Source organism: Callorhinus ursinus, unplaced genomic scaffold (assembly GCF_003265705.2).
Source record: "Callorhinus ursinus isolate GAN/ISIS: 27379988/994484 unplaced genomic scaffold, GSC_fseal_2.0 scaffold4, whole genome shotgun sequence".
NCBI lineage: Eukaryota > Metazoa > Chordata > Mammalia > Carnivora > Otariidae > Callorhinus > Callorhinus ursinus.
In genome coordinates, this window is record NW_027397066.1 from 54,979,130 (window position 1) to 54,992,840 (window position 13,711).

The 13,711-nt window shown below is 37.0% G+C and overlaps 1 protein-coding gene across 1 annotated transcript in view; it reads right to left on the minus strand.

Moving 5' to 3' along the window:
• Positions 1-13,711, minus strand: part of LOC112835819 (transmembrane protease serine 11E-like) — a 78,692-nt gene that overhangs the window by 505 nt on the left and 64,476 nt on the right. The window contains exons 9-11 of the mRNA XM_073891255.1: positions 13,160-13,337; positions 11,970-12,229; positions 11,239-11,381 (exon numbers count right to left, since the gene is read on the minus strand). Coding sequence (XP_073747356.1) covers positions 11,239-11,381; positions 11,970-12,229; positions 13,160-13,337 — 581 coding nt within the window. The remainder of the gene's footprint in view (positions 1-11,238; positions 11,382-11,969; positions 12,230-13,159; positions 13,338-13,711) is intronic.

Genomic DNA, 13,711 nt, shown 5'->3' on the forward strand with positions numbered 1-13,711 from the left:
AGTGTGACATAGCTCCCAAAAGAATGGTGAGTCTATTACTGATAAAAAGCACAGACACTACACTCAGACACCTGGGTTTAAATTTCAAGTCTGGCTCTTCCAGCTGGCTAAGACCTTTAATTTACATATTTAATGGTCTTAATAATACCTACCTCCAGTGATAATTTTGAAGATTATGTAAGACAGTAAGTATAAAGTGCTTAGCATGGAGCCTGGCATAAATCAGAACTTAGTAAATACATATTTAAAACCAGAAATTCCAATTGTTTAAGCCTTGTTAACTCTAAAGAGCTGTTTCTTTATACAGGTCATAAAAACAAGGTACAGGCTGATTTTTCCTCAAAATTCTGGGATCTCTAATATTGACCACCCATTAAATGTTCAGCACTCTATGGAGCTCTTAATTAATTACATATTATCTCATTAACTTATGTAATTCTGGCAACAAAATGTGAAGTTTCATTTTCTCCATTTTAGCAATAAGGAAACCAAAACTCACAGAAATTAAGTAATTTGCCTGATGGTACATGTTATTCAGGGGCAGAAATGAATTTGAATCCAGAGCAATCTAACTCAAAAGCCCAGATTTCTTCCCCTGCATTACATTAACTTCCTTGTGCAATTTCTTTTGTTCATGTAAAAATATTAAGTAATACTAATGGTAACTGAATTTGTAATAATGTGTCTGTAATTTTTAAATCAATTAACAATAAGTGTTTACCCATACCCTCAAAGTCATAGGAGATGTCAAAAGAGTGTAAATACATGGGCCTTGCCTTCAGGTAGCATACAAATAAATCATTTTGATAATTGAAGCCCAAAGCTATATGAAAGCAGAGCAGATTAGGATGAAGAAATAGAAGATTCCAGAGATCACAAAATTTAAATCTATTTAAGAGAAAGGTGCAAATGAGTCTGAGAAAAAAGTAATTAAGGAAAAAAGCAGTGTACTTAACAACCTTGCAAGTTGCATCAGGTGATGTCCACCAACAAGTATCAAAAGATAGTCTGTCCTGCTAAAACTAGTTAGCTTACACATGATTGGTGAATGGGGGAGTTATATCAGTATAAGCTAGAGATTGTGATGGTTTATATGTGTTTTGTCTTCAGCAGGGAAGCCAGAATAATGAGAGTAGAATTATAATCTTCAGAAGAAGAGGAAAAAGCTCTCACCTGAGCTGTTGCACAGGCAGAGGTCTTTGGGGCTCCCCCCCTTTTTTTTTTAAGATTTTGTTTACTTAGTTGAGAGAGAGCACAAGCTGGAGGAGGGGCAGAGAGAGAGGGAGGAGCAGACCTCCCACTAAATAGGGAGCCTTGGGGTTCTACTTAAAGAAAGTATTTAAAAAGTGCCTGTGCCCTGGACTTCCCCTGCCAGAGAAGCACACCACAGCCTCATTCCATTCATGGATCCTGGCAGGTTGCACTTTCTCCTCTGCTCAGGGTTACCCTTTCATGTTCATTGTCTCAGCCCCAGCAAGCTGGTACTTCCACTCTGTCATTTCTGTGCATTTTTTAACAAACCCTAAGTCAGCCACCAGCCACCCTGGGCATTCTGCCTGCCCACACTCTCCAAGCTATTTTTCAAGATACAATTTTGCTGCTGTTGTTAATTCTCTGGGTACAAAGTTGCAGAGACTTTGAGGGATCTGTTGGTCTGTCTCTAGCCCTATTTTTCCATAAATCCTGTTCTTTTTAGTGAGTGGTTTAGTGAGAAACAGGAAGTTTAATCAAGAATGTACATATCATAACAGAAACTTTTGAAACTGGAAGCCAAACCAGGAAGCAAATTTAGTGATTAAGATATGAAGTAATGAAGGAATAGACTAGGGTGTTAAACAGAAAGAATGGGGACAGAGATACATTTGAAAGACATGGTAAAGGGGAAAAATATCTCCTAAGACTTAAATGATTATATGTGAAGAAGATCTAAAAGTAAAAGAAGACTTCAACAATAATGAAACCCAGTAACATAAAGGAGAAACTTGAAAATGGAAAAACAGATACAGACATACCTCACTTTATTATGCTTTCTTTTTTTTTTTTTAAAGATTTTATTTATTTATTTGAGAGAGAATGAGAGAGAGAGAGAGCATGAGAAGGGGGAGGGTCAGAGGGGGAAGCAGACTCCCCGCTGAGCAGGGAGCCCAATGTGGGACTCGATCCCGGGACTCCAGGATCATGACCTGAGCCGAAGGCAGTCGCTTAACCAACTGAGCCACCCAGGCGCCCCTATTATGCTTTCTTTATTGCACTTTACAGATACTGTATTTTTTACAAATAGAAAGTTTGTGGCAATCCTTTGTCGAGCAACTCTATTGGTGCCATTTTTCCATTTTGTGTCTCTGTGTCACAGTTCAGTAATTCTCACAATATTTTTAACTTTTTCATCATTATTATATTTACTGTGGTGATCTGTCATCAATGATCTTTGATATTACTATTGTAATTGTTTTGGGGTGCTATGAACTGTGCCCATAAAAGAGGGGAAACTAAATAAATGTGTGTGTTCTGACTGCTCCACCACCTACTCCCAAAAACACAACAATATTGAAATTAAGCCAGTTAATAACTCTACAACGGCCTCTAAATGTTCAAGTGAAAGGAAAGTTGTGTGTTTCTCACTCTAAACCAAAAGCTAAAAATAATTAAGCTTAATGAGGAAGCATGTCAAAAGCTGAGATAGGCTGAAAGCTAGGCCTCTTGATTCAAACATCCAAGTTACTAATGCAAAGGAAAAGTTCTTGAAGGAAATTAAAATGGCCACTCCAGTGAATACATGAATGATAAGAAACCAAACAGACTTACTTTTGATACGGAGAGAGTTTTAGTGGTCTGGATAGAAGAAGAAACAAGTCACAACATTTCCTTAAGCCAAAACCTAATCCAGAACAAGGCTCTAACTCTCTTCAATTCTGTGAAGGCTGCAAAAGCTCGGAAAGCTGCAGAAGGAAAGGTCAAAGCTGGCAGAGATTGGTTCATGAGATTTAAAGAAAGGAGTTGTAACCATAACACCAAAGTGCAAGGTGACAAGGTAGCTGCTGATGTAGAATTTGCACCAAAGTTATCCAGAAGATGTAGCTAAGATAATTCATGAAGATGGCTTCACTAAACAACATATTTTCTATTTTTTTTAAGATTTTCATTTATTTATTTGACAGAGAAAAACCCTGAGAGAGCACAGGCAGGGGGAGCAGCAGAGGGAGAAGGAAAAAGAGAAGCAGGCTCCCTGCTCCCTGCTGAGCAGGGAGCCCGATGTGGGGCTCTATCTCAGGACCCTGGGATCATGACCTGAGCCAAAGGCAGACCCTTAGCCAACTGAGCCACCCAGGTGCCCCACACAGATTTTCAATGTAGATGAAACAGCTTTTTTATTGGAAGAAGATCCTATCTAAGACTTTCATAGCTAAAGAGGAGAAGTCAATGCCTGGCCTCAAAGTTTCAAGAACAGGCTGACTCTCTTGTTAGGGGCTTATGCAGCTGGTGACTTTAAGTTGAAGCCAATGCTCACATACCATTCTGAAAAATCCTAGGAACCTTAAGAATTATGATAGATCTACTCTTCCTGTGTTCTAGAAATAGAACAACAAGGCCCAGATGACAGCACGTCTGTTTACAACATGCTTTACAAAATATTTGTAAGTCTACTGTCAAGAAAAACTGCTCAGAAAAAATAATCTCTTTCAAAATATTACTGCTCATTGTCAATACAACTGGTTCTCCAAGAGCTCTGATAGAGATGTACAGAAAGATTAATGTTGTTTTCATGCCTGCTAACATATGGTTCAAGGGGTAATTTTGATTTTCAAGTCTTATTGTTTAAGAAATACATTTTGTAAGGCTATTGCTGCATGGAGAGTGATTCCTCCGATGAATCTGGAAAGTAAATTGAAAATCTTCAGGAAAGAAATCACCATTCTAGATGCCTTTAAGAACATTTATGATTCATGGGAAGAGGCCAAAATATCAACATTAAATGGAATTTGGAAGAAGGTGATTTCAACCCTTATGGATGACTTTGGTGTTTGAGACTTCAGTGGATGAAGTCACTGCAGATGTGGTGCAAATAGCAAAGGTGGAGCCTGAAGATGGGACTGAATTGCTACAATTTCATGATAAAACTTGAATGGACAAGGAATTGCCTCTTATGGATGAACAAAAAAAGTGGTTTCTTGAGATGGAATCTACTCCCAGTGAAGATGTTGTAAAGATTGTTGAAATTACAACAAAGGTTTTAGAATATTATATAAACTTAGTTGGTAAGGCAGTGGCAGAGTTTGAGATGACTGACTCCAATTTGAGATAAGTTCTACTGTGGATAAAATGCTATCAAACAGCATCTCATGCTATAGAGAAATCATTCATGAAAGGAAAATCTAAATGGCAAACTTCATTATTGTCTTACTTTGAGAAATTAACTCAGCCACCCCAACCTTGAACAACCACCACCCTGATCAGTCAGCAGCCATCAACACTGAGGCAATATCCTCCAGAAGCAAAAAGATTACAACTCACTGAAAGCTCAGATGATGATTAGCAACTTTTAGCAATAAAGTACTTTTAAATTATGGTATGTGCATTGGTTATTTTAAACAATGTTATTGCATACTTAATAGACTATAGTCTAGTGTAAACATAACTTTTATATATACTGAGAAACCAAAAAATTCATTTGACTCAATTTATTGTGGTAGTCTGGAATGGAACCCACAATATCTTCAAAGGATGCCTATAATGTTTCATAATGCCTGTTGAGTTTGACATGGCACATACACAGATTTTAGTCTTATACTAAACATTAAAACTTATAAATGAAAATGGTTTCGGAGTAGGTGGAAGTGTGAGACTGAATTGGGCAAGAGTTTAATTCTGATTATGTAGTTTTGGAAGTCATTAAAGGGAAAGCTGAGTTCAGAGAAAAGATCGTTTCTTTCAGGGAGTATATAGAGAAGAGAGAAAAATTTCACCTAGGACCTGAGTCTTGATGGATAGTGAGTCTTAAGGTGGGGGGGGGGAGAAAAAGAAACCAAAATAAGGAACCAGAAATAAATGATGGGAGAAAGAGGAGGGGAAATCAGCATATTTCAGGATCATAGAACCCAAAGAAGAATCATATTTTAAGAAAGAGGAAATAGCCAAATGGCACTGAGGCGAGAAAGAGTAGGAGATCCAAGGAAAGATTTTTGCATATGATGTTACTGATGATTTTTGAGATCTTTAAAATATATGGAACTGGTCAAGTGTCAAAAATTGTGGACACTATGGGGCGCCTGGGTGGCTCAGATGGTTAAGGGTCTGCCTTCGGCTCAGGTCATGATCCCAGGGTCCTGGGATCGAGTCCCGCATCGGGCTCCCTGCTAGGCTCTCTGCCTCTGGCTCTCTCTCTCTCTCTGACTCTTATGAATAAATAAATAAAACATTTTTAAAAAATTGTGGACACTAGACATATAATGGGGATAAAAACTGGTACCAGAGAGAGGAAAAAAATGGTTTCCAGAGATAGGAAAGCATGGTTTTGTAATCACAGAGTTAAACTTAGTTCCTTCTCTTTAATTCCCCAAATGTATAAGGAACATTAACATCTAATACCATCATAGAGGTGGCATTGTACAGTAGAGGACATATTTGCAGATGAAATTATATGACATCTGGGATTTACTTCAAAAAAGATCTGAAAAAATAGGGTGGGGAAGGAAGTGTTGAGAGGATTGTGTTAAGATATATAAGGATAAAGTAAAATTGGCCATGAGCTGGTAATTGTTGAAGCTAGGTTATGAGTACATAGGGGTTCATTATACGGCTCTCTCTACTTATGCATACAGAAAATTTGAAATTTTCTGTAATAAAAAATTTAGAATACTAAAGAGGCATATAGCTGTATGTTTAATGTGCACTCCTCTCAGACTTTTAGGAAGGAAGTTGCCATAAATAGAAACTGAGATATTTGAATGGAGATCATAAATGATGATCACAAATGCAAAATCACAAGTTTTAGTAAAGTTAGAGGCAAATGTGATGAAGGAGATTAAGACAACAGAAGATCTAGAATATCTAAACTATGATTCTATGACTGTCAAGAAGCCAAATAAAATACAACTGATTCTTGCTATTCACGGCAGTTGTTTTTTATGAAGTAGCCATAAACCCAGAATTAGTGAATGCTGAATCATTGCCTCCTGGGGGAAATAAAGGGTTTGATTTCCATGAGTCTCTGGTCATATTTTCATCAACTGATCAACACGTAACCATATTTTATGCATGTTTCTGTTTAAAGACACATTATTTAAGATATATTATTAATTCATCAATGTTGAACTCATAGCCAACAGCCCTGTAACTCATGCCTGAATGATGCTTACCTAACACACATATTTTCTCAATGAGTCACATCACTACCTTCTTGTATTTTACTTCGGCACTATACTTGGGGACTATTTTAAACAGCAAAGCCACCAACAAAAAGCACAAAAATGAGGAAAATGTGGCATTAAATGGAACAAAAAAGGGACACAAGTTTATGGTGTGAAAGCTGAAACAAGAAGGCAGTCCATCTCCTTTTTTGACCTCAGGTGGGAACATGCGCATTGGGTGACTCAAATTTTTTGCCACTCTGCATATGTTCATGAATGATCACAAAAGTGCCTTGATGATTGATTTGGGGTTTACAAACAAATTTTAGCAAATAGGTGAATTCATAAGTACAGTATCTGCAAATAATGAAGATTATGTGTATATTTTCAAGTGACTTTTATTAAATTGGTTTTATTTTAGTATTTTATTCACAGGATCAACCTGAGTTTTCTGTAGAATTTTGTAATGGGACCAATCTATATTGTTCCATGTTTTCCTCCAAGAATAATCAAGGCTTCAGAGGAGACAAAGAAACACAATGAGTTAAGACTAATCTTGAGTGTTTGCCAGGAGTGTGGAGAAAGGTCAACTGGGTGAAAGAGTTTAATATAGCAGATTGAAAAATGCTGGATTGACTGACCCAGAGGTGAAAGTTGGGAATGGACAATGGTGAAGTCGGTCATGGATTAAGTGAAGTAAAACCAATGAAAGCAAACAACAACCACAACAAACAAACAAACAAAAAATAGGTTCAGTGTGTATATAAGAGAGAAAAAACATGAAAAACTGAAAAAAATTCTTAGAAATGAATGATATACCACTGTATGGACCTAGATTGGAAAACATACAGAATAACATGTAATTTCAAAAACCAGTTTGAAGCTCAGAGGAGTGCACATTAAACATAAGATCTGTCAAATCACGAAATTAAAATTATAGGAGTATTTACAGGTGTACCCAAGGAATCAGTATTGGCCTTGATTCTATCAGCAATGTAAATGAAGATGTAGAGGTCATAGCTGTCACAGTGGGCAAAGTCACATTGATGGTGCTAGCCTATATACTGGAAAGCAAAAGCAGGATTCAAAATGATGTCTATGCTCTGGACCAAGATAAAATAGAATTACTTATTTTTTTACCCAAACTAAATTTAAAAGATAATAACTAATTAATTTTTTAAAAACTGGACTTTAGAAATAAATATAAAAAATTCTGAAAGGTAGATAGAAGAAGCCAGGAAAGCTAGGAACCTTAGGACTCAAGGAATGACACAACAGTGAGGTCCCTGAATTTACTTTTTTGCTCCACTTATCCTGAACAGAGAGCTTAAAAAAAAGTCAATCTAGCAACCTGCCAACAGATACAGATGAAAAAGAAGCCTCAAGAAAAGCTTTCTCTCTCCAGTCAAAGAAACAAAAAAGGGGCAAACTATGGAGAATAAAAAACTTTTAGATAATATCTGCTCTACTTCAGCCAAACACAGAAAAAACTGTGGCCCCATCCCAACCCCATCAGCAAAGGCAAAGTAGGGAGCCTAGACTTCTATCCATACCAGGCTGTAAGAAGGCCCACTTCCGGGGCGCCTGGGTGGCTCAGGCGTTAAGCATCTGCCTTCGGCTCAGGACATGATCCCAGCGTCCTGGGATCGAGCCCCGCATTGGGCTCCCCGCTCAGCGGGAAGCCTGCTTCTCCCTCTCCCGCTCCTCCTGCTTGTGTTCCCTCTCTCTCTGTGAAATAAATGGATAAAATCTTTAAAAAAAAAAAAAAAAAAAAGAAGGCCCACTTCCCAACCAGAGAAGGCTGAGTTGGAAACCAGACTTTCATTTCTGCCAGGTAATAATGAAACTCTTCTCTCTCTTTCTTATGGGGACCAGCTGGGGAGCATAGATTACAACCCAGGGGAAATGAGACCTACCTCTCTCACTCAGTTAGGGTGATGTCAAAGGAGACCTAGTGGAAAGTCAGGCTTTACCCACTGCCAACAGTAATGAGGCCACTACCCCATGATGTCTGTAGAGGCCACAAAGGGAGCAGTAACAAGGTTCTCCCAGCCAGAGTGATATCAGAAAAGCTTAATACAGAGCCTAAAATTCTACCTCCATCCAGCAGTAACAAAGCTCTTCTCCCCTACCTGGGTGTCAAAGGAGGATGAGTAGGAAATGAGATAGCATCTACCTACTCCATCCAGTGTTATGTCAGAGGAAGCATGCTAAAACAGAAGAATTTAAATAAGATCCAGAGTCTTATAATACTCAAAATGTCCAAGATATACCTGGAAATCACTTATCATACAAAGAACTAGGAAAATCTCAACTTGAATGAGAAAAGACAATCAACAGATACTGACACTGAGATGACACAGATATTGGAATTTTCTGACAAAATTTTAGAGCAGCCATGACAAAAATGTCTTAATGAGCAATTACCACTATGCTTGAAACAAATTAAAAAATAAGACATTTCAGCAAAGAAATAGCAGATATACAGAAAGATCAAATGAATATATTAGACTGAAAAATGCAATAATCAAAAAACTGATTGGATGGGCTCAATGGGACAAAGATGACAGAAGAGAGAATCAGTGATCTTGAAGATAGAATAATAGAAATTATCCAGTCTGGGGGTGCCTGGGTGGCTCAGTCATTAAGCGTCTGTCTTCAGCTTAGGTCATGATCCCAGGGTCCTGGGATCGAGCCTCGCATCAGGCTCCCTGCTCCATGGGAAGCCTGCTTCTCCCTTTCCTACTCTCCCTGCTTGTGTTCCCTCTCTCACTGTCTCTCTCTCTCTGTCAAAAAAATTAAATAAATAAATCTTAAAAAAAAAAAAAAGAAATTATCCAGTCTGAGCAATAGAATCAGGAATGGGGGAGAAAAATAAACAAAAGCTCAGGGACCTCTGAGCCTGCGACAAAAGAACTAACATTCTTATTATTTGACTCCCAGGAGGATACAAAAAAGAGAGTGGGGCTGGGAAAGCTTTCAAAGAAATAATGGCTGAAACTTTCCCAAATTTGTCAATGGACATAAATCCGCACATCCAAAAAGCTGAGTAAAGATATTTTATTTATTGATAAAAAATTTTAAAAATTAAATAAAAAATAAGTAAAAAAGCTGAGTAAACCCCAAACAGGATAACCCAAAGAAATCCATGCCAAGACACATAATCAAACTTCTGATAACTAAAGACAAAGAAAAATCTTGAACACAACAATACAGAAATGGCAGCTCATCTACAGGGAAAAAACAATTCTAGTAATAGCACATTTCTCACCAGAAATCACAGAGGCCATGATCTAAATACTGAAAGAAAAGAACTGCCAATCCCAAATTCTATATCTGACAAAATTATGCTTCAGGAATGAATAAGAAATAAAGAATTTGAACACAGAAAATCTGAGGGAATTTGTCATCAGCAGATCTACACTAAAAAAAAAAGGCTAAAGGAAGTTTCTAAAACAGAAAAGGAATGATAAAAAATATCTTAGAAAATGGGGAAGGAATAAAGAACAAAATTATGAATAAATAAACTTGCCTTCTACTCTTGAGTTTCTAAGTTATGTTTGGAACTTGAAGCAAAAACTTTATCTAATGCGGTTCTCAATGTGATGTAGAGGAAATATTAAAATTTACATCAATATTATCATTATAAATGGGGAAAGGAAAAGAGGTTTAAGGGGAGGTAAGTTTTCTATTCTATGCTCCATTCGAACTAGTAAAATCTCAACACCAGTAGATTGTGTTAAGTTATGTATATACAACTTAAAGGAACCACAAAAATTTTTCCACAGAGATAACCTAGTCAAAAATACTAATAGATAAATCAAAATGGAATTCTTTAAAAAGCTACATAAGCATGATTCTATTTATATAACACTCCCAAAATTACAAAATTGTAGAGATGGAAAACAGATTCATGATTGGCAGGTATTAGTGATGAAAGAGTGATACAGGATTGACATCGGCCATAGCGACTACTTTCTAGATATGTCTCTAGAGGCAAGGAAAACAAAAGCAAAAATAAACTATTAGGACTTCATCAATTATTCAACAATAAAAATCTTCTGCACAATGAAGGAAACAATCAACAAAACTACAAGGCAACCTACAGAATGGAAGAAGATTTTTGCAAATGACATATCTGATAAGGGGTTAGTATCCAAAATATATAAAGAACTTATAAAATTCAAGGCCCCAAAAATGAATAATCCGATTTAAAAATGTGCAGAGGACATGAATGGACATTTTCCCAAAGAAGACATACAGGTAGCCAATAGACATAAAAAGATGCTCAACATCACTCATCATCAGGTAAATGCATGTCAAAACCACAGTGAGATATCACCTCACACCTGTCTGAATGAGTAAAATCAACAATACAAGAAACAACAGGTGCTGGCGAGGATGTGGAGGAAAGGAGAACCCTCCTACACTGTTTGTGGGAACGCAAGCTGGTGCAGCCACTCTGGGAAACAGTATGGAGGTCCCTCAAAATGTTAAAAATAGAACTACCCTATGATCCAGCAATTGCACTATGAGGTATTTAACCAAAGAATACAAAAAATACAAAACTTAAGAAAAAAAAGAAAGTGATAGAGAAGTAAGTGTTACTATAAAGGAGATCTTTGTGGTGATGGAATAGTTCTCAATTGCAGTGATGGTTACACAACTCTGCACATGTAACAAAATACCATTGAACTAGAAACACACATTGCACCAATGTCAATTTCCTAACTTTTATATTGTACTATAGGAATGTGAGATGTCATGTTTGGGGGAAATGAGGTGAAGAATATATGAGAACTCTCTGTAAACTTTCTATAAATCTATAACGTTTTCAAAATAAAAAGTGAGCAAAAAATTCTGCAGCATACTAATAGGTCAAACCATGTACCTGGCACGCATCTCTTTTTCCTTTCAAGAAGCCAGCACATAACATTCTAGGAGTTATGGCACCATTGTAAGATTGGGGTTCGTTACAGGTTTGAGTGTCTATGAGATCCACTTGTACTTGCCAAAGATGATTTTGACTACCACCTAAAGGAAGAAAATAGTCTTTATATTTGCATATATACATATATTCTATAAACTTAAGAAAATCATAATTATTGGATGAGATGGCAATTTAGGATATGTCTTTTTTTTCAGGTACAGTCATATTTTGGGGGAAAAAATTTCCTAACTACTTTAAATGAAAACATAGGTACCTATTAGAGAATCTCAAGTTGTTTAAGTGATTTCCATCCCATGGCAAATCTTAGAATGTAATTTCAGTAGGGAGAATGGTGACCTTATGATTCTCGCATCTTCACAATTGGGTATATTAATGATCCCCAATCTCTTATGTGGTTAATTCCCTAGTAAAACATTCAGCCATATTTACTATTTCAGACACCTTACCAAACACCATTACTACAATAGTAGGGAGGCACTTGATAGAGTAAACTAAAGCAATGAAGGAATGTATGTGTCTTCTAAATGACCTAGTTCACAAAGAGTGTCTGACTTGCCCAGGTCCATATGACCAACTGACCAACATATTTTAGCATAATGACATTCCATTCTTTAAATACCTTAGAATACCAAATTGGGTTACTATGGTTTGATTTCTCTTCAGATGCTCACCATCATTTTGCAGTGCTCCAAATCCTGTCACAAACATCTCATTGCCTGGGTGGAACTCATGGGATGCATCAGGGAGACAAATCCTATGTACTGCATTTGTGTAGGGAACAGGGCTAGAAAGCTCTGCAACTGAAATATCGTAGTCATGTGATGGGTACTTATATTTTTCATGGACAAATATCCTTCGAAGGCCTTGCTTCATCTTTGGAGGTTTTATTGTTACTCCAAAGGAAACAGTCCATCTGTCTGGGTCCTTATACCTGAGGAAAAAGTACGAAGAATAAATTTCACTTTACCATACTACTGTAATGACTTATATTAAACGATTTAGGTTGCTGGTGTCAATATAAGTTTTCTTTTTAAAATGACAGTTTCTATATAAAGAAACAAACTCTAATCTGAGAATCAGGCTCGGGAGTAACATCAGGTAGAAAAACCACAGTGGCATGTTTTTTAGGAGACACATGCCACTCTGCATCTGAGTTACTCACCCCAGATCCTAGGGCTTTTTGACATTTCTAGGAATCAGTGACTCCAAGAGATATATGGAAAGCATATTTTATACAGAATGAAATAACTAAATGTATTCTATGCACCATGTTCCCTACCCACAAACATACACATTTCTCTGAAAACTGAAAAAGCTACACATAAATATAACTAAACGTAACTATCCTGTGTACATAGTCATTTTGCATTGGGTTGAAAGGTCTCTATTCTTTGGAATACAACTAGTCAACTTACTCAGCTGAATTTGTTACTACCAAATTTCTTCATACTTAATTCTTTCTTGCCATGTGAAATTTCCCCACTGAGATCAAACCTTCCATCTCCCATCCCCATCTCTGATAAATATAAAGCAGAGAGATATGGCTCTTTGACATCAAGCTCAAAGTCAAAAAATGATTTTAAAACTTCTTTAAAACTCCTGCTTCCTTTGACAAATTATTATTTATTTATCAATGGATAATTTATCTCCGTGTACTTTGATGCCATTTCCATTTCCAGGCTATTAAACCTCTTATTAAGGTTTATGAGTGTCCCACTCTTTGTGATGTATATTTTATCTTTATATTAAACTCATCTCTTTCCAACTTCATGAGGTATTTCCTTCCTGCCAAGCCCCAATGCACTTTGCTTACAAGTCATTCACAAGCCAGTCATTCACAAGCCAGTCATTCAGGACTTACATTCTAAAGCAGTGAGCAGCACTCACAAGCCATGTGCTATTAATTAAAGTTGCTCCACAGCGATGGATTCCATCCCACTGCAGACTAGCTTGCCATGGCCATTCACCCTCTTCTACCTGTGTCCCACCGACGATCCTGAGACTCTGACTTGTAGTTTTACTCCTTCGTGTCCCACAGCCTGCCAAAGAGAAATGATGCCTTACCTAACAGTTTCTTTTAAGTATCAAATTGTGTCACTATCTCAAATTTCTTTTGAACTTTGTGCTCCAATAGTATCAGATATTTTCTCTTGTTCTTACTGTTTCTTCAACTATAGCGGTTCACTAATTTAACAACTATTCATCTTGTAAGATTGAAGTCAATCATTACGTCCTCTAGGATGCCTTCTCTAACAGTTGCTCTGCCCACAAACTGGATTAGTTATTTAATTTAATTTTATTATGTTATGTTAGTCACCATACAGTACATCATTAATTTTTGATGTAGTGATCCACGATTCATTGTTTTGGTATAACACCCAGTGCTCCATGCAGTACATGCCCTCTTTAATAC